The sequence below is a fragment of the Salmo salar genome, chromosome 12 (assembly GCF_965601325.2).
Source record: "Salmo salar chromosome 12, fSalSal1, whole genome shotgun sequence".
NCBI classification, from domain to species: Eukaryota; Metazoa; Chordata; class Actinopteri; order Salmoniformes; family Salmonidae; genus Salmo; species Salmo salar.
In genome coordinates, this window is record NC_138302.1 from 1,275,001 (window position 1) to 1,299,181 (window position 24,181).

The window sequence follows — 24,181 nt, forward strand, 5'->3', positions numbered from 1 at the left end:
AGGATGATGGCGAAGTGAAGGTAGTGAACGGAGCGCAGGACGGACGGGGCGTCGTCTTGGATACCGCAACGAGGAGGCGGGAACGCAAATTCTAGAACCATCCGACACACGCCGACCACCAGGCCCACCATCAGACCCCAGAACGCTCCCTACCACACACACACACACACACACACACACACACACCATCAGACCCCAGAACGCTCCCTACACACACACACACACACACACACACACACACACACACACACACACACACACACACACACACACACACACACACACACACACACACACCATCAGACCCCAGAACGTTCCCTACACACACACACACACACACTCACACACACACACAGAGTGTTTCACAGACGGACCAATGGCTGCTGCCTTTTGAATGGAAGGTTTCCATGCAGGTAGAGGAGACTTCACACTAACTCTACCAAGTACCCACTAACACTACCAAGTACACACTAACACTACCAAGTACGCACTAACACTAACCCTAAAAATTACACACGAACACTAAAAAGTACACACTAACCCTAAAAAGTACACACTAACCCTAAAAAGTACACACTAACACTAACCCTAAAAAGTACACACTAACCCTAAAAAGTACACACTAATACTAACCCTAAAAGGTTACCAGCTACTTTTTTTAATCGCTTAAAGTTTTAAAATACATCAAATAAATTGCGAGACTAAAATATAATTTTAAGAATAGAGAAGTTCAAGTCCTGCTCAAGTCTCCGTTTCACCAGATGTAACTACCGATCTAACAACGGGGTCCCATCTGAATAGAGTGTGTAAAGCTGTCATCAAGACAAAAGGGGGGATCTGATCTAACAACGAGGTCCCATCTGAATAGAGTGTGTAAAGCTGTCATCAAGACAAAGGGGGATCTGATCTGTGTAAAGCTGTCATCAAGACAAAGGGGGTATCTTGTCTGTGTAAAGCTGTCATCAAGACAAAGGGGGGATCTGATCTGTGTAAAGCCGTCATCAAGACAAAGGGGGGATCTGGTCTAACAACGGGGTCCCATCTGAATAGAGTGTGTAAAGCTGTCATCAAGACAAAGGGGGATCTGATCTGTGTAAAGCTGTCATCAAGACAAAGGGGGGATCTTGTCTGTGTAAAGCTGTCATCAAGACAAAGGGGGATCTGGTCTGTGTAAAGCTGTCATCAAGACAAAGGGGGGATCTGATCTGTGTAAAGCTGTCATCAAGACAAAGGGGGGATCTGATCTGTGTAAAGCTGTCATCAAGACAAAGGGGGGATCTGATCTGTGTAAAGCTGTCATCAAGACAAAGGGGGTATCTGATCTGTGTAAAGCTGTCATCAAGACAAAGGGGGGATCTGCCCTAACAACGGGGTCCATCTGAATAGAGTGTGTAAAGCTGTCATCAAGACAAAGGGGGGATACCTTGAAGAATCTCAAATATAAAATATATTTTGATTTTGTTTATTAACATGTTTGTTGGTTACTACATGATTCCATATGTGTTATTTTATAGTTTTGATGTCTTCACTATTATTCTACAATGTAGAAAACAGTAAAAAATTAAATAAAAACCATTGGAATGAGCAGGTGTATCCAAACTTTTGACTGATACCGTATATTGTTTCCTATTTATTCTGAATCATTTTAATGCTCCTACACTTGAAATGTAGATTTACCTGTTCCTGATTATTACAGATATCCACTAGGTGCAGCTATCACGCCTTCTTAAATGTATTTACAAAAAAACATTTTCTCCAACAAACAAAATGTCTAACAGACCAAGAGAGAAGACAACAGTTTATCAAACCAAACCCGGAATCAAACTGAAAAAACACATTTGAAAACTTTAAACATGGCTCCTAGTCCTTCATTTCCAGAGGTTAAGGATCAACAAAAAATGTCAACAAAGTGGAATTTCACAGTGATTTTATTAACACCATCATAAGCCAAGTGCAAGATGAATTTCAAAGTGTTTTAAAATCATAAGGAGTGATCCTTAGGCATCTGATCATACCAGTATATAACCCTAACTATATAACTAACTATACTATAGAACCCTCTGATCACACCAGTATATAACCCTAACTATATAACTAACTATACTATAGAACCCTCTGATCACACCAGTATATAACCCTAACTATATAACTAACTATACTATAGAACCCTCTGATCACACCAGTATATAACCCTAACTATATAACTATATTATAGAACCCTCTGATCACACCAGTATATAACCCTAACTATATAACTAACTATAGTACCGTCTGATCACACCAGTATCTAACCCTAACTTTAGAACTATACTATAGAACCCTCTGATCACACCAGTATATAACCCTGACTATATAACTAACTATAGAACCCTCTGATCACACCAGTATATAACCCTAACTTTAGAACTATACTATAGAACCCTCTGATCACACCAGTATATAACCCTAACTATATAACTAACTATAGAACCCTCTGATCACACCAGTATATAACCCTAACTATATGACTGTACTATAGAACCCTCTGATCACACCAGTATATAACCCTAACTATATAACTACTATCTATAGAACCCTCTGATCACACCAGTATATAACCCTAACTATATAACTAACTATACTATAGAACCCTCTGATCACACCAGTATATAACCCTAACCATATAACTAACTATACTATAGAACCCTCTGATCACACCAGTATACAACCATAACTATATAACTATCTATACTATAGAACCCTCTGATCACACCAGTATATAATCCTAACTATATAACTATATTATAGAACCCTCTGATCACACCAGTATATAACCCTAACTATATAACTAACTATACTATAGAACCCTCTGATCACACCAGTATATAACCCTAACTATATGACTAACAATTCTATAGAACCCTCTGATCACACCAGTATATAACCCTAACTATATAACTAACTATTCTATATAACCCTCTGATCACACCAGTATATAACCCTAAATATATAACTAACTATACTATAGAACCCTCTGATCACACCAGTATATAACCCTAACTATGTAACTAACTATACTATAGAACCCTCTGATCACACCAGTATATAACCCTAACTATATAACCATATTATAGAACCCTCTGATAACACCAGTATATAACCCTAACTATATAACTAACTATAGAACCATCTGATCACACCAGTATATAACCCTAACTATATAACTAACTATACTATAGAACCCTCTGATCACACCAGTATATAACCTTAACTATATAACTAACTATACTATAGAACCCTCTGATCACACCAGTATATAACCCTAACTTTAGAACTATACTATAGAACCCTCTGATCACACCAGTATATAACCCTAACTATATAACTAACTATAGAACCCTCTGATCACACCAGTATATAACCCTAACTATATGACTGTACTATAGAACCCTCTGATCACACCAGTATATAACCCTAACTATATAACTATACTATAGAACCCTCTGATCACACCAGTATATAACCCTAACTATATAACTATACTATAGAACCCTCTGATCACAACAGTATATAACCCTAACTATATAACTAACTATACTATAGAACCCTCTGATCACACCAGTATATAACCCTAACTATATAACTAACTATACTATAGAACCCTCTGATCACACCAGTATATAACCCTAACCATATAACTAACTATACTATAGAACCCTCTGATCACACCAGTATACAACCATAACTATATAACTATCTATACTATAGAACCCTCTGATCACACCAGTATATAATCCTAACTATATAACTATATTATAGAACCCTCTGATCACACCAGTATATAACCCTAACTATATAACTAACTATACTATAGAACCCTCTGATCACACCAGTATATAACCCTAACTATATGACTAACAATTCTATAGAACCCTCTGATCACACCAGTATATAACCCTAACTATATAACTAACTATTCTATATAACCCTCTGATCACACCAGTATATAACCCTAAATATATAACTAACTATACTATAGAACCCTCTGATCACACCAGTATATAACCCTAACTATGTAACTAACTATACTATAGAACCCTCTGATCACACCAGTATATAACCCTAACTATATAACCATATTATAGAACCCTCTGATAACACCAGTATATAACCCTAACTATATAACTAACTATAGAACCATCTGATCACACCAGTATATAACCCTAACTATATAACTAACTATACTATAGAACCCTCTGATCACACCAGTATATAACCTTAACTATATAACTAACTATACTATAGAACCCTCTGATCACACCAGTATATAACCCTAACTATATAACTAACTATACTATAGAACCCTCTGATCACACCAGTATATAACCCTAACTATATAACTAACTATACTATAGAACCCTCTGATCACACCAGTATATAACCCTAACTTTAGAACTATACTATAGAACCCTCTGATCACACCAGTATATAACCCTAACTATATAACTAACTATAGAACCTTCTGATCACACCAGTATATAACCCTAACTATATGACTGTACTATAGAACCCTCTGATCACACCAGTATATAACCCTAACTATATAACTATACAATAGAACCCTCTGATCACACCAGTATATAACCCTAACTATATAACTATACTATAGAACCCTCTGATCACAACAGTATATAACCCTAACTATATAACTAACTATACTATAGAACCCTCTGATCACACCAGTATATAAACCTAACTATATAACTAACTATACTATAGAACCCTCTGATCACACCAGTATATAACCCTAACCATATAACTAACTATACTATAGAACCCTCTGATAACACCAGTATACAACCATAACTATATAACTATCTATACTATAGAACCCTCTGATAACACCAGTATATAATCCTAACTATATAACTATATTATAGAACCCTCTGATCACACCAGTATATAACCCTAACTATATAACTAACTATACTATAGAACCCTCTGATCACAGCAGTATATAACCCTAACTATATGACTAACAATTCTATAGAACCCTCTGATCACACCAGTATATAACCCTAACTATATAACTTACTATACTATATAACCCTCTGATCACACCAGTATATAACCCTAACTATATAACTAACTATACTATAGAACCCTCTGATCACACCAGTATATAACCCTAACTATATAACTAACTATACTATAGAACCCTCTGATCACACCAGTATATAACCCTAACTATATAACTAACTATACTATAGAACCCTCTGATCACACCAGTATATAACCCTAACTATATAACTAACTATAGAACCCTCTGATCACACCAGTATATAACCCTAACTATATGACTGTACTATAGAACCCTCTGATCACACCAGTATATAACCCTAACTATATAACTATACAATAGAACCCTCTGATCACACCAGTATATAACCCTAACTATATAACTATACTATAGAACCCTCTGATCACAACAGTATATAACCCTAACTATATAACTAACTATACTATAGAACCCTCTGATCACACCAGTATATAAACCTAACTATATAACTAACTATACTATAGAACCCTCTGATCACACCAGTATATAACCCTAACCATATAACTAACTATACTATAGAACCCTCTGATCACACCAGTATACAACCATAACTATATAACTATCTATACTATAGAACCCTCTGATAACACCAGTATATAATCCTAACTATATAACTATATTATAGAACCCTCTGATCACACCAGTGTATAACCCTAACTATATAACTAACTATACTATAGAACCCTCTGATCACACCAGTATATAACCCTAACTATATAACTAACTATACTATAGAACCCTCTGATCACACCAGTATACAACCATAACTATATAACTATCTATACTATAGAACCCTCTGATCACACCAGTATATAATCCTAACTATATGACTAACAAATCTATAGAACCCTCTGATCACACCAGTATATAACCCTAACTATATAACTAACTATACTATAGAACCCTCTGATCACACCAGTATATAACCCTAACTATATGACTAACAATTCTATAGAACCCTCTGATCACACCAGTATATAACCCTAACTATATAACTAACTATTCTATATAACCCTCTGATCACACCAGTATATAACCCTAAATATATAACTAACTATACTATAGAACCCTCTGATCACACCAGTATATAACCCTAACTATGTAACTAACTATACTATAGAACCCTCTGATCACACCAGTATATAACCCTAACTATATAACTAACTATACTATAGAACCCTCTGATCACACCAGTATATAACCCTAACTATATAACTAACTATACTATAGAACCCTCTGATCACACCAGTATATAACCCTAACTATATAACTAACTATACTATAGAACCCTCTGATCACACCAGTATATAACCCTAACTTTAGAACTATACTATAGAACCCTCTGATCACACCAGTATATAACCCTAACTATATAACTAACTATAGAACCCTCTGATCACACCAGTATATAACCCTAACTATATGACTGTACTATAGAACCCTCTGATCACACCAGTATATAACCCTAACTATATAACTATACAATAGAACCCTCTGATCACACCAGTATATAACCCTAACTATATAACTATACTATAGAACCCTCTGATCACAACAGTATATAACCCTAACTATATAACTAACTATACTATAGAACCCTCTGATCACACCAGTATATAAACCTAACTATATAACTAACTATACTATAGAACCCTCTGATCACACCAGTATATAACCCTAACCATATAACTAACTATACTATAGAACCCTCTGATCACACCAGTATACAACCCTATAACTATATAACTATCTATACTTATAGAACCCTCTGATCACACCAGTATATAACCCTAACTATATAACTAACTATACTATAGAACCCTCTGATCACACCAGTATATAACCCTAACTATATGACTAACAATTCTATAGAACCCTCTGATCACACCAGTATATAACCCTAACTATATAACTAACTATACTATAGAACCCTCTGATCACACCAGTATATAACCCTAACTATATAACTAACTATACTATAGAACCCTCTGATCACACCAGTATATAACCCTAACTATATAACTAACTATACTATAGAACCCTCTGATCACACCAGTATATAACCCTAACTTTAGAACTATACTATAGAACCCTCTGATCACACCAGTATATAACCCTAACTATATAACTAACTATAGAACCCTCTGATCACACCAGTATATAACCCTAACTATATGACTGTACTATAGAACCCTCTGATCACACCAGTATATAACCCTAACTATATAACTATACAATAGAACCCTCTGATCACACCAGTATATAACCCTAACTATATAACTATACTATAGAACCCTCTGATCACAACAGTATATAACCCTAACTATATAACTAACTATACTATAGAACCCTCTGATCACACCAGTATATAAACCTAACTATATAACTAACTATACTATAGAACCCTCTGATCACACCAGTATATAACCCTAACCATATAACTAACTATACTATAGAACCCTCTGATCACACCAGTATACAACCATAACTATATAACTATCTATACTATAGAACCCTCTGATAACACCAGTATATAATCCTAACTATATAACTATATTATAGAACCCTCTGATCACACCAGTGTATAACCCTAACTATATAACTAACTATACTATAGAACCCTCTGATCACACCAGTATATAACCCTAACTATATGACTAACAATTCTATAGAACCCTCTGATCACACCAGTATATAACCCTAACTATATAACTAACTATACTATATAACCCTCTGATCACACCAGTATATAACCCTAACTATATAACTAACTATACTATAGAACCCTCTTATCACACCAGTATATAACCCTAACAATATAACTAACTATACTATAGAACCCTCTGATCACACCAGTATACAACCCTAAATATATAACTATCTATACTATAGAACCCTCTGATCACACCAATATATAACCCTAACTATATAACTATATTATAGAACCCTCTGATCACACCAGTATATAACCCTAACTATATAACTAACATCTATAGAACCCTCTGATCACACCAGTATATAACCCTAACTATATAACTAACAATTCTATAGAACCCTCTGATCACACCAGTATATAACCCTAACTATCTGAATAACTATACCCTAGAACCCTCTGATCACACCAGTATATAACCCTAACTATATAACTAACTATACTATAGAACCCTCTGAACAAACCAGTATATAACCCTAACTATATAACTAACTATACTATAGAACCCTCTGATCACACCAGTATATAACCCTGACTATATAACTAACTATACTATAGAACCCTCTGATCACACCAGTATATAACCCTAACTATATAACTAACTATAGAACCATCTGATCACACCAGTATATAACCCTAACTATATAACTAACTATACTATAGAACCCTCTGATCACACCAGTATATAACCCTAACTATATAACTAACTATACTATAGAACCCTCTGATCACACCAGTATATAACCCTAACTATATAACTAACTATACTATAGAACCCTCTGATCACACCAGTATATAACCCTAACTATATAACTAACTATACTATAGAACCCTCTGATCACACCAGTATATAACCCTAACTTTAGAACTATACTATAGAACCCTCTGATCACACCAGTATATAACCCTAACTATATAACTAACTATAGAACCCTCTGATCACACCAGTATATAACCCTAACTATATGACTGTACTATAGAACCCTCTGATCACACCAGTATATAACCCTAACTATATAACTATACAATAGAACCCTCTGATCACACCAGTATATAACCCTAACTATATAACTATACTATAGAACCCTCTGATCACAACAGTATATAACCCTAACTATATAACTAACTATACTATAGAACCCTCTGATCACACCAGTATATAAACCTAACTATATAACTAACTATACTATAGAACCCTCTGATCACACCAGTATATAACCCTAACCATATAACTAACTATACTATAGAACCCTCTGATCACACCAGTATACAACCATAACTATATAACTATCTATACTATAGAACCCTCTGATAACACCAGTATATAATCCTAACTATATAACTATATTATAGAACCCTCTGATCACACCAGTGTATAACCCTAACTATATAACTAACTATACTATAGAACCCTCTGATCACACCAGTATATAACCCTAACTATATGACTAACAATTCTATAGAACCCTCTGATCACACCAGTATATAACCCTAACTATATAACTAACTATACTATATAACCCTCTGATCACACCAGTATATAACCCTAACTATATAACTAACTATACTATAGAACCCTCTGATCACACCAGTATACAACCATAACTATATAACTATCTATACTATAGAACCCTCTGATCACACCAGTATATAATCCTAACTATATAACTATATTATAGAACCCTCTGATCACACCAGTATATAACCCTAACTATATAACTAACTATACTATAGAACCCTCTGATCACACCAGTATATAACCCTAACTATATAACTAACTATACTATAGAACCCTCTGATCACACCAGTATATAACCCTAACTATATAACTAACTATACTATAGAACCCTCTGATCACACCAGTATATAACCCTAACTATATAACTAACTATACTATAGAACCCTCTGATCACACCAGTATATAACCCTAACTTTATAACTATACTATAGAACCCTCTGATCACACCAGTATATAACCCTAACTATATAACTAACTATACTATAGAACCCTCTGATCACACCAGTATATAAACCTAACTATATAACTAACTATACTATAGAACCCTCTGATCACACCAGTATATAACCCTAACCATATAACTAACTATACTATAGAACCCTCTGATCACACCAGTATACAACCATAACTATATAACTATCTATACTATAGAACCCTCTGATAACACCAGTATATAATCCTAACTATATAACTATATTATAGAACCCTCTGATCACACCAGTGTATAACCCTAACTATATAACTAACTATACTATAGAACCCTCTGATCACACCAGTATATAACCCTAACTATATGACTAACAATTCTATAGAACCCTCTGATCACACCAGTATATAACCCTAACTATATAACTAACTATACTATATAACCCTCTGATCACACCAGTATATAACCCTAACTATATAACTAACTATACTATAGAACCCTCTTATCACACCAGTATATAACCCTAACAATATAACTAACTATACTATAGAACCCTCTGATCACACCAGTATACAACCCTAAATATATAACTATTTATACTATAGAACCCTCTGATCACACCAATATATAACCCTAACTATATAACTATATTATAGAACCCTCTGATCACACCAGTATATAACCCTAACTATATAACTAACTATACTATAGAACCCTCTGATCACACCAGTATATAACCCTAACTATATAACTAACTATTCTATAGAACCCTCTGATCACACCAGTATATAACCCTAACTATATAACTAACTATACTATAGAACCCTCTGATCACACCAGTATATAACCCTAACTATATAACTAACTATACTATAGAACCCTCTGATCACACCAGTATATAACCCTAACTATATAACTAACTATACTATAGAACCCTCTGATCACACCAGTATATAACCCTGACTATATAACTAACTATACTATAGAACCCTCTGATCACACCAGTATATAACCCTAACTATATAACTATACTATAGAACCCTCTGATCACACCAGTATATAACCCTAACTATATAACTAACTATACTATAGAACCCTCTGATCACACCAGTATATAACCCTAACTATATAACTAACTATACTATAGAACCCTCTGATCACACCAGTATATAACCCTAACTATATAACTAACTATACTATAGAACCCTCTGATCACACCAGTATATAACCCTAACTATATAACTAACTATACTATAGAACCCTCTGATCACACCAGTATATAACCCTAACTATATAACTAACTATACTATAGAACCCTCTGATCACACCAGTATATAACCCTAACTATATAACTAACTATACTATAGAACCCTCTGATCACACCAGTATATAACCCTAACTATATAACTATCTATACTATAGAACCCTCTGATCACACCAATATATAACCCTAACTATATAACTATATTATAGAACCCTCTGATCACACCAGTATATAACCCTAACTATATAACTAACAATTCTATAGAACCCTCTGATCACACCAGTATATAACCCTAACTATCTGAATAACTATACCCTAGAACCCTCTGATCACAACAGTATATAACCCTAACTATATAACTAACTATACTATAGAACCCTCTGAACACACCAGTATATAACCCTAACTATATAACTAGCTATACTATAGAACCCTCTGAACAAACCAGTATATAACCCTAACTATATAACTAACTATACTATAGAACCCTCTGATCACACCAGTATATAACCCTGACTATATAACTAACTATACTATAGAACCCTCTGATCACTCCAGTATATAAGCCTAACTATATAACTATACTATAGAACCCTCTGATCACACCAGTATATAACCCTAACTATATAACTAACTATACTATAGAACCTTCTGATCACACCAGTATATAACCCTAACTATATAACTAACTATACTATAGAACCCTCTGATCACTCCAGTATATAACCTTAACTATATAACTAACTATACTATAGAACCCTCTGATCACACCAGTATATAACCCTAACTATATAACTAACTATACTATAGAACCCTCTGATCACACCAGTATATAACCCTAACTATATAACTACACTATAGAACCCTCTGATCACACCAGTATATAACCCTAACTATATAACTATACTATAGAACCCTCTGATCACACCAGTATATAACTCTAACTATATAACTAACTATACTATGGAACCCTCTGATCACACCAGTATATAACCCTAACTATATGACTAACTATAGAACCCTCTGATCACACCAGTAAACAACCCTAACTATATGACTAACTGTACTATAGAACCCTCTGATCACACCAGTATATAACCCTAACTATATAACTAACTATAGAACCCTCTGATAACACCAGTATATAACCCTAACTATATAACTAACTATACTATAGAACCCTCTGATCACACCAGTATATAACCCTAACTATATAACTAATTATACTATAGAACCCTCTGATCACACCATTATATAACCCTAACCATATACCTAACTATACTATAGAACCCTCTGATCACACCAGTATACAACCAAAACTATATAACTATCTATACTATAGAACCCTCTGATAACACCAGTATATAATCCTAACTATATAACTATATTATAGAACCCTCTGATCACACCAGTATATAACCCTAACTATATAACTAACTATACTATAGAACCCTCTGATCACACCAGTATATAACCCTAACTATATGACTAACAATTCTATAGAACCCTCTGATCACACCAGTATATAACCCTAACTATATAACTAACTATACTATATAACCCTCTGATCACACCAGTATATAACCCTAACTATATAACTAACTGTACTATAGAACCCTCTGATCAAACCAGAATATAACCCTAACTATATAACTAACTATACTATAGAACCCTCTGATCACACCAGTATATAACCCTAACTATATAACTAACTATACTATAGAACCCTCTGATCACACCAGTATATAACCCTAACTTTAGAACTATACTATAGAACCGTCTGATCACACCAGTATATAACCCTAACAATATAACTAACTATAGAACCCTCTGATCACACCAGTATATAACCCTAACTATATGACTGTACTATAGAACCCTCTGATCACACCAGTATATAACCCTAACTATATAACTATTCAATAGAACCCTCTGATCACACCAGTATATAACCCTAACTCTATAACTATACTATAGAACCCTCTGATCACAACAGTATATAACCCTAACCATATAACTAACTATACTATAGAACCCTCTGATCACACCAGTATATAAACCTAACTATATAACTAACTATACTATAGAACCCTCTGATCACACCAGTATATAACCCTAACCATATAACTAACTATACTATAGAACCCTCTGATCACACCAGTATACAACCATAACTATATAACTATCTATACTATAGAACCCTCTGATAACACCAGTATATAATCCTAACTATATAACTATATTATAGAACCCTCTGATCACACCGGTGTATAACCATAACCATATAACTAACTATACTATAGAACCCTCTGATCACACCAGTATATAACCCTAACTATATGACTAACAATTCTATAGAACCCTCTGATCACACCAGTATATAACCCTAACTATATAACTAACTATACTATATAACCCTCTGATCACACCAGTATATAACGCTAACTATATAACTAACTATAATATAGAACCCTCTTATCACACCAGTATATAACCCTAACAATATAACTAACTATACTATAGAACCCTCTGATCACACCAGTATACAACCCTAAATATATAACTATCTATACTATAGAACCCTCTGATCACACCAATATATAACCCTAACTATATAACTATATTATAGAACCCTCTGATCACACCAGTATATAACCCTAACTATATAACTAACAATTCTATAGAACCCTCTGATCACACCAGTATATAACCCTAACTATATAACTAACTATACTATAGAACCCTCTGATCACACCAGTATATAACCCTAACTATATAACTATACTATAGAACCCTCTGATCACACCAGTATATAACCCTAACTATATAACTAACTATACTATAGAACCCTCTGATCACACCAGTATATAACCCTAACTATATAACTAACTATACTATAGAACCCTCTGAACACACCAGTATATAACCCTAACTATATAACTAACTATACTATAGAACCCTCTGATCACACCAGTATATAACCCTGACTATATAACTAACTATACTATAGAACCCTCTGATCACACCAGTATATAACCCTAACTATATAACTACACTATAGAACCCTCTGATCACACCAGTATATAACCCTAACTATATAACTATACTATAGAACCCTCTGATCACACCAGTATATAACTCTAACTATATAACTAACTATACTATGGAGCCCTCTGATCACACCAGTATATAACCCTAACTATATGACTAACTATAGAACCCTCTGATCACACCAGTAAACAACCCTAACTATATGACTAACTGTACTATAGAACCCTCTGATCACACCAGTATATAACCCTAACTATATAACTAACTATAGAACCCTCTGATAACACCAGTATATAACCCTAACTATATAACTAACTATACTATAGAACCCTCTGATCACACCAGTATATAACCCTAACTATATAACTAATTATACTATAGAACCCTCTGATCACACCATTATATAACCCTAACCATATAACTAACTATACTATAGAACCCTCTGATCACACCAGTATACAACCATAACTATATAACTATCTATACTATAGAACCCTCTGATAACACCAGTATATAATCCTAACTATATAACTATATTATAGAACCCTCTGATCACACCAGTATATAACCCTAACTATATAACTAACTATACTATAGAACCCTCTGATCACACCAGTATATAACCCTAACTATATGACTAACAATTCTATAGAACCCTCTGATCACACCAGTATATAACCCTAACTATATAACTAACTATACTATATAACCCTCTGATCACACCAGTATATAACCCTAACTATATAACTAACTGTACTATAGAACCCTCTGATCAAACCAGAATATAACCCTAACTATATAACTAACTATACTATAGAACCCTCTGATCACACCAGTATATAACCCTAACTATATAACTAACTATACTATAGAACCCTCTGATCACACCAGTATATAACCCTAACTTTAGAACTATACTATAGAACCCTCTGATCACACCAGTATATAACCCTAAATTTATAACTAACTATAGAACCCTCTGATCACACCAGTATATAACCCTAACTATATGACTGTACTATAGAACCCTCTGATCACACCAGTATATAACCCTAACTATATAACTATACAATAGAACCCTCTGATCACACCAGTATATAACCCTAACTCTATAACTATACTATAGAACCCTCTGATCACAACAGTATATAACCCTAACTATATAACTAACTATACTATAGAACCCTCTGATCACACCAGTATATAAACCTAACTATATAACTAACTATACTATAGAACCCTCTGATCACACCAGTATATAACCCTAACCATATAACTAACTATACTATAGAACCCTCTGATCACACCAGTATACAACCATAACTATATAACTATCTATACTATAGAACCCTCTGATAACACCAGTATATAATCCTAACTATATAACTATATTATAGAACCCTCTGATCACACCAGTGTATAACCATAACCATATAACTAACTATACTATAGAACCCTCTGATCACACCAGTATATAACCCTAACTATATGACTAACAATTCTATAGAACCCTCTGATCACACCAGTATATAACCCTAACTATATAACTAACTATACTATATAACCCTCTGATCACACCAGTATATAACGCTAACTATATAACTAACTATAATATAGAACCCTCTTATCACACCAGTATATAACCCTAACAATATAACTAACTATACTATAGAACCCTCTGATCACTCCAGTATACAACCCTAAATATATAACTATCTATACTATAGAACCCTCTGATCACACCAATATATAATCCTAACTATATAACTATATTATAGAACCCTCTGATCACACCAATATATAACCCTAACTACATAACTATATTATATAAACCCTCTGATCACACCAGTATATAACCCTAACTATATAACTAACAATTCTATAGAACCCTCTGATCACACCAGTATATAACCCTAACTATCTGAATAACTATACCCTAGAACCCTCTGATCACACCAGTATATAACCCTAACTATATAACTAACTATACTATAGAACCCTCTGATCACACCAGTATATAACCCTAACTATATAACTAACTATACTATAGAACCCTCTGAACAAACCAGTATATAACCATAACTATATAACTAACTATACTATAGAACCCTCTGATCACACCAGTATATAACCCTGACTATATAACTAACTATACTATAGAACCCTCTGATCACACCAGTATATAACCCTAACTATATAACTATACTATAGAACCCTCTGATCACACCAGTATATAACCCTAACTATATAACTAACTATACTATAGAACCTTCTGATCACACCAGTATATAACCCTAACTATATAACTACACTATAGAACCCTCTGATCACACCAGTATATAACCCTAACTATATAACTACACTATAGAACCCTCTGATCACACCAGTATATAACCCTAACTATATAACTATACTATAGAACCCTCTGATCACACCAGTATATAACTCTAACTATATAACTAACTATACTATGGAACCCTCTGATCACACCAGTATATAACCCTAACTATATGACTAACTATAGAACCCTCTGATCACACCAGTAAACAACCCTAACTATATGACTAACTGTACTATAGAACCCTCTGATCACACCAGTATATAACCCTAACTATATAACTAACTATAGAACCCTCTGATCACACCAGTATATAACCCTAACTATATAACTAATTATACTATAGAACCCTCTGATCACACCATTATATAACCCTAACCATATAACTAACTATACTATAGAACCCTCTGATCACACCAGTATACAACCATAACTATATAACTATCTATACTATAGAACCCTCTGATAACACCAGTATATAATCCTAACTATATAACTATATTATAGAACCCTCTGATCACACCAGTATATAACCCTAACTATATAACTAACTATACTATAGAACCCTCTGATCACACCAGTATATAACCCTAACTATATGACTAACAATTCTATAGAACCCTCTGATCACACCAGTATATAACCCTAACTATATAACTAACTATACTATATAACCCTCTGATCACACCAGTATATAACCCTAACTATATAACTAACTGTACTATAGAACCCTCTGATCAAACCAGAATATAACCCTAACTATATAACTAACTATACTATAGAACCCTCTGATCACACCAGTATATAACCCTAACTTTAGAACTATACTATAGAACCCTCTGATCACACCAGTATATAACCCTAAATATATAACTAACTATAGAACCCTCTGATCACACCAGTATATAACCCTAACTATATGACTGTACTATAGAACCCTCTGATCACACCAGTATATAACCCTAACTATATAACTATACAATAGAACCCTCTGATCACACCAGTATATAACCCTAACTCTATAACTATACTATAGAACCCTCTGATCACAACAGTATATAACCCTAACTATATAACTAACTATACTATAGAACCCTCTGATCACACCAGTATATAAACCTAACTATATAACTAACTATACTATAGAACCCTCTGATCACACCAGTATATAACCCTAACCATATAACTAACTATACTATAGAACCCTCTGATCACACCAGTATACAACCATAACTATATAACTATCTATACTATAGAACCCTCTGATAACACCAGTATATAATCCTAACTATATAACTATATTATAGAACCCTCTGATCACACCAGTGTATAACCATAACCATATAACTAACTATACTATAGAACCCTCTGATCACACCAGTATATAACCCTAACTATATGACTAACAATTCTATAGAACCCTCTGATCACACCAGTATATAACCCTAACTATATAACTAACTATACTATATAACCCTCTGATCACACCAGTATATAACGCTAACTATATAACTAACTATAATATAGAACCCTCTTATCACACCAGTATATAACCCTAACAATATAACTAACTATACTATAGAACCCTCTGATCACACCAGTATACAACCCTAAATATATAACTATCTATACTATAGAACCCTCTGATCACACCAATATATAATCCTAACTATATAACTATATTATAGAACCCTCTGATCACACCAATATATAACCCTAACTATATAACTATATTATAGAACCCTCTGATCACACCAGTATATAACCCTAACTATATAACTAACAATTCTATAGAACCCTCTGATCACACCAGTATATAACCCTAACTATCTGAATAACTATACCCTAGAACCCTCTGATCACACCAGTATATAACCCTAACTATATAACTAACTATACTATAGAACCCTCTGATCACACCAGTATATAACCCTAACTATATAACTAACTATACTATAGAACCCTCTGAACAAACCAGTATATAACCATAACTATATAACTAACTATACTATAGAACCCTCTGATCACACCAGTATATAACCCTGACTATATAACTAACTATACTATAGAACCCTCTGATCACACCAGTATATAACCCTAACTATATAACTATACTATAGAACCCTCTGATCACACCAGTATATAACCCTAACTATATAACTAACTATACTATAGAACCTTCTGATCACACCAGTATATAACCCTAACTATATAACTACACTATAGAACCCTCTGATCACACCAGTATATAACCCTAACTATATAACTACACTATAGAACCCTCTGATCACACCAGTATATAACCCTAACTATATAACTATACTATAGAACCCTCTGATCACACCAGTATATAACTCTAACTATATAACTAACTATACTATGGAACCCTCTGATCACACCAGTATATAACCCTAACTATATGACTAACTATAGAACCCTCTGATCACACCAGTAAACAACCCTAACTATATGACTAACTGTACTATAGAACCCTCTGATCACACCAGTATATAACCCTAACTATATAACTATACTATAGAACCCTCTGATCACACCAGTATATAACCCTAACTATATAACTAATTATACTATAGAACCCTCTGATCACACCATTATATAACCCTAACCATATAACTAACTATACTATAGAACCCTCTGATCACACCAGTATACAACCATAACTATATAACTATCTATACTATAGAACCCTCTGATAACACCAGTATATAATCCTAACTATATAACTATATTATAGAACCCTCTGATCACACCAGTATATAACCCTAACTATATAACTAACTATACTATAGAACCCTCTGATCACACCAGTATATAACCCTAACTATATGACTAACAATTCTATAGAACCCTCTGATCACACCAGTATATAACCCTAACTATATAACTAACTATACTATATAACCCTCTGATCACACCAGTATATAACCCTAACTATATAACTAACTGTACTATAGAACCCTCTGATCAAACCAGAATATAACCCTAACTATATAACTAACTATACTATAGAACCCTCTGATCACACCAGTATATAACCCTAACTATATAACTAACTATACTATAGAACCCTCTGATCACACCAGTATATAACCCTAACTTTAGAACTATACTATAGAACCCTCTGATCACACCAGTATATAACCCTAAATATATAACTAACTATAGAACCCTCTGATCACACCAGTATATAACCCTAACTATATGACTGTACTATAGAACCCTCTGATCACACCAGTATATAACCCTAACTATATAACTATACAATAGAACCCTCTGATCACACCAGTATATAACCCTAACTCTATAACTATACTATAGAACCCTCTGATCACAACAGTATATAACCCTAACTATATAACTAACTATACTATAGAACCCTCTGATCACACCAGTATATAAACCTAACTATATAACTAACTATACTATAGAACCCTCTGATCACACCAGTATATAACCCTAACCATATAACTAACTATACTATAGAACCCTCTGATCACACCAGTATACAACCATAACTATATAACTATCTATACTATAGAACCCTCTGATAACACCAGTATATAATCCTAACTATATAACTATATTATAGAACCCTCTGATCACACCAGTGTATAACCATAACCATATAACTAACTATACTATAGAACCCTCTGATCACACCAGTATATAACCCTAACTATATGACTAACAATTCTATAGAACCCTCTGATCACACCAGTATATAACCCTAACTATATAACTAACTATACTATATAACCCTCTGATCACACCAGTATATAACGCTAACTATATAACTAACTATAATATAGAACCCTCTTATCACACCAGTATATAACCCTAACAATATAACTAACTATACTATAGAACCCTCTGATCACACCAGTATACAACCCTAAATATATAACTATCTATACTATAGAACCCTCTGATCACACCAATATATAATCCTAACTATATAACTATATTATAGAACCCTCTGATCACACCAATATATAACCCTAACTATATAACTATATTATAGAACCCTCTGATCACACCAGTATATAACCCTAACTATATAACTAACAATTCTATAGAACCCTCTGATCACACCAGTATATAACCCTAACTATCTGAATAACTATACCCTAGAACCCTCTGATCACACCAGTATATAACCCTAACTATATAACTAACTATACTATAGAACCCTCTGATCACACCAGTATATAACCCTAACTATATAACTAACTATACTATAGAACCCTCTGAACAAACCAGTATATAACCATAACTATATAACTAACTATACTATAGAACCCTCTGATCACACCAGTATATAACCCTGACTATATAACTAACTATACTATAGAACCCTCTGATCACACCAGTATATAACCCTAACTATATAACTATACTATAGAACCCTCTGATCACACCAGTATATAACCCTAACTATATAACTAACTATACTATAGAACCTTCTGATCACACCAGTATATAACCCTAACTATATAACTACACTATAGAACCCTCTGATCACACCAGTATATAACCCTAACTATATAACTACACTATAGAACCCTCTGATCACACCAGTATATAACCCTAACTATATAACTATACTATAGAACCCTCTGATCACACCAGTATATAACTCTAACTATATAACTAACTATACTATGGAACCCTCTGATCACACCAGTATATAACCCTAACTATATGACTAACTATAGAACCCTCTGATCACACCAGTAAACAACCCTAACTATATGACTAACTGTACTATAGAACCCTCTGATCACACCAGTATATAACCCTAACTATATAACTAACTATAGAACCCTCTGATCACACCAGTATATAACCCTAACTATATAACTAACTATACTATAGAACCCTCTGATCACACCAGTATATAACCCTAACTATATAACTAACTATACTATAGAACCCTCTGATCACACCAGTATATAACCCTAACTATATAACTATACTATAGAACCCTCTGATCACACCAGTATATAACCCTAACTATATAACTAACTATACTATAGAACCCTCTGATCACACCAGTATATAACCCTAACTATATAACTAACTATACTATAGAACCCTCTGATCACACCAGTATATAACCCTAACTATATGAACTAACTATAGAACCCTCTGATCACACCAGTATATAACCCTAACTATATAACTAACTATACTATAGAACCCTCTGATCACACCAGTATATAACCGTAACTATATAACTAACTATACTATAGAACCCTCTGATCACACCAGTATATAACCTTAACTATATAACTAACTATACTATAGAACCCTCTGATCACACCAGTATATAACCCTAACTATATGACTAACTATACTATAGAACCCTCTGATCACACCAGTATATAACCCTAACTATATAACTAACTATACTATAGAACCCTCTGATCACACCAGTATATAACCCTAACTATATAACTAACTATACTATAGAACCCTCTGATCACACCAGTATATAACCCTAACTATATAACTAACTATAGAACCCTCTGATCACACCAGTATATAACCCTAACTATATAACTAACTATACTATAGAACCCTCTGATCACACCAGTATATAACCCTAACTATATAACTAACTATACTATAGAACCCTCTGATCACACCAGTATATAACCTTAACTATATAACTAACTATACTATAGAACCCTCTGATCACACCAGTATATAACCCTAACTATATGACTAACTATACTATAGAACCCTCTGATCACACCAGTATATAACCCTAACTATATAACTAACTACTATAGAACCCTCTGATCACACCAGTATATAACCCTAACTATATAACTAACTATACTATAGAACCCTCTGATCACACCAGTATATAACCCTAACTACTATAACTAACTATAGAACCCTCTGATCACACCAGTATATAACTCTAAATATATGACTAACTATACTATAGAACCCTCTGATCACACCAGTATATAACCCTAACTATATGAACTGTACTATAGAACCCTCTGATCACACCAGTATATAACCCTAACTATATAACTATACTATAGAACCCTCTGATCACACCAGTATATAACCCTAACTATATAACTACTATCTATAGAACCCTCTGATCACACCAGTATATAACCCTAACTATATAACTAACTATACTATAGAACCCTCTGATCACACCAGTATATAACCCTAACTATATAACAAACTATACTATAGAACCCTCTGATCACACCAGTATATAACCCTAACTATATAACTATACTATAGAACCCTCTGATCACACCAGTATATAACCCTAACTATATAACTAACTATACTATAGAACCCTCTGATCACACCAGTATATAACCCTAACTATATAACTACACTATAGAACCCTCTGATCACACCAGTATATAACCCTAACTATATAACTACACTATAGAACCCTCTGATCACACCAGTATATAACCCTAACTATATAACTATACTATAGAACCCTCTGATCACACCAGTATATAACCCTAACTATATAACTAACTATACTATAGAACCCTCTGATCACACCAGTATATAACCCTAACTATATAACTAACTATACTATAGAACCCTCTGATCACACCAGTATATAACCCTAACTATATAACTAACTATAGAACCCTCTGATCACACCAGTATATAACCCTAACTATATGACTAACTATACTATAGAACCCTCTGATCACACCAGTATATAACCCTAACTATATAACTAACTATAGAACCCTCTGATCACTCCAGTATATAACCTTAACTATATAACTAACTATACTATAGAACCCTCTGATCACACCAGTATATAACCCTAACTATATAACTAACTATACTATAGAACCCTCTGATCACACCAGTATATAACCCTAACTATATAACTAACTATAGAACCCTCTGATCACACCAGTATATAACCCTAACTATATAACTAACTATACTATAGAACCCTCTGATCACACCAGTATATAACCCTAACTATATAACTAACTATACTATAGAACCCTCTGATCACACCAGTATATAACCCTAACTATATAACTAACTATACTATAGAACCCTCTGATCACACCAGTATATAACCCTAACTATATAACTAACTATACTATAGAACCCTCTGATCACACCAGTATATAACCCTAACTATATAACTATATCTATAGAACCCTCTGATCACACCAGTATATAACCCTAACCATATAACTAACTATACTATAGAACCCTCTGATCACACCAGTATATAACCCTAACTATATAACTAACTATACTATAGAACCCTCTGATCACACCAGTATATAACCCTAACTATATAACTAACTATACTATAGAACCCTCTGATCACACCAGTATATAACCCTAACTATATAACTAACGATACTATAGAACCCTCTGATCACACCAGTATATAACCCTAACTATATAACTAACTATACTATAGAACCCTCTGATCACACCAGTATATAACCCTAACTATATAACTAACTATACTATAGAACCCTCTGATCACACCAGTATATAACCCTAACTATATAACTATATCTATAGAACCCTCTGATCACACCAGTATATAACCCTAACTATATAACTACTATCTATAGAACCCTCTGATCACACCAGTATATAACCCTAACTATATAACTAACTATACTATAGAACCCTCTGATCACACCAGTATATAACCCTAACTATATAACTAACTATACTATAGAACCCTCTGATCACACCAGTATATAAC

General features: G+C 33.6%; 1 protein-coding gene across 2 annotated transcripts in view; it reads right to left on the reverse strand.

The window, feature by feature from the left end:
• The window catches only part of LOC106594745 (sodium/mannose cotransporter SLC5A10), a 516,766-nt gene that overhangs the window by 3,404 nt on the left and 489,181 nt on the right, over positions 1–24,181 (reverse strand). For both annotated transcript variants that reach the window (XM_045690472.2, XM_045690471.2), the window contains exon 14: positions 1–149. This exon is cut by the window's left edge and continues 67 nt beyond it. In XM_045690472.2, coding sequence (XP_045546428.2) covers positions 1–149 — 149 coding nt within the window. The remainder of the gene's footprint in view (positions 150–24,181) is intronic.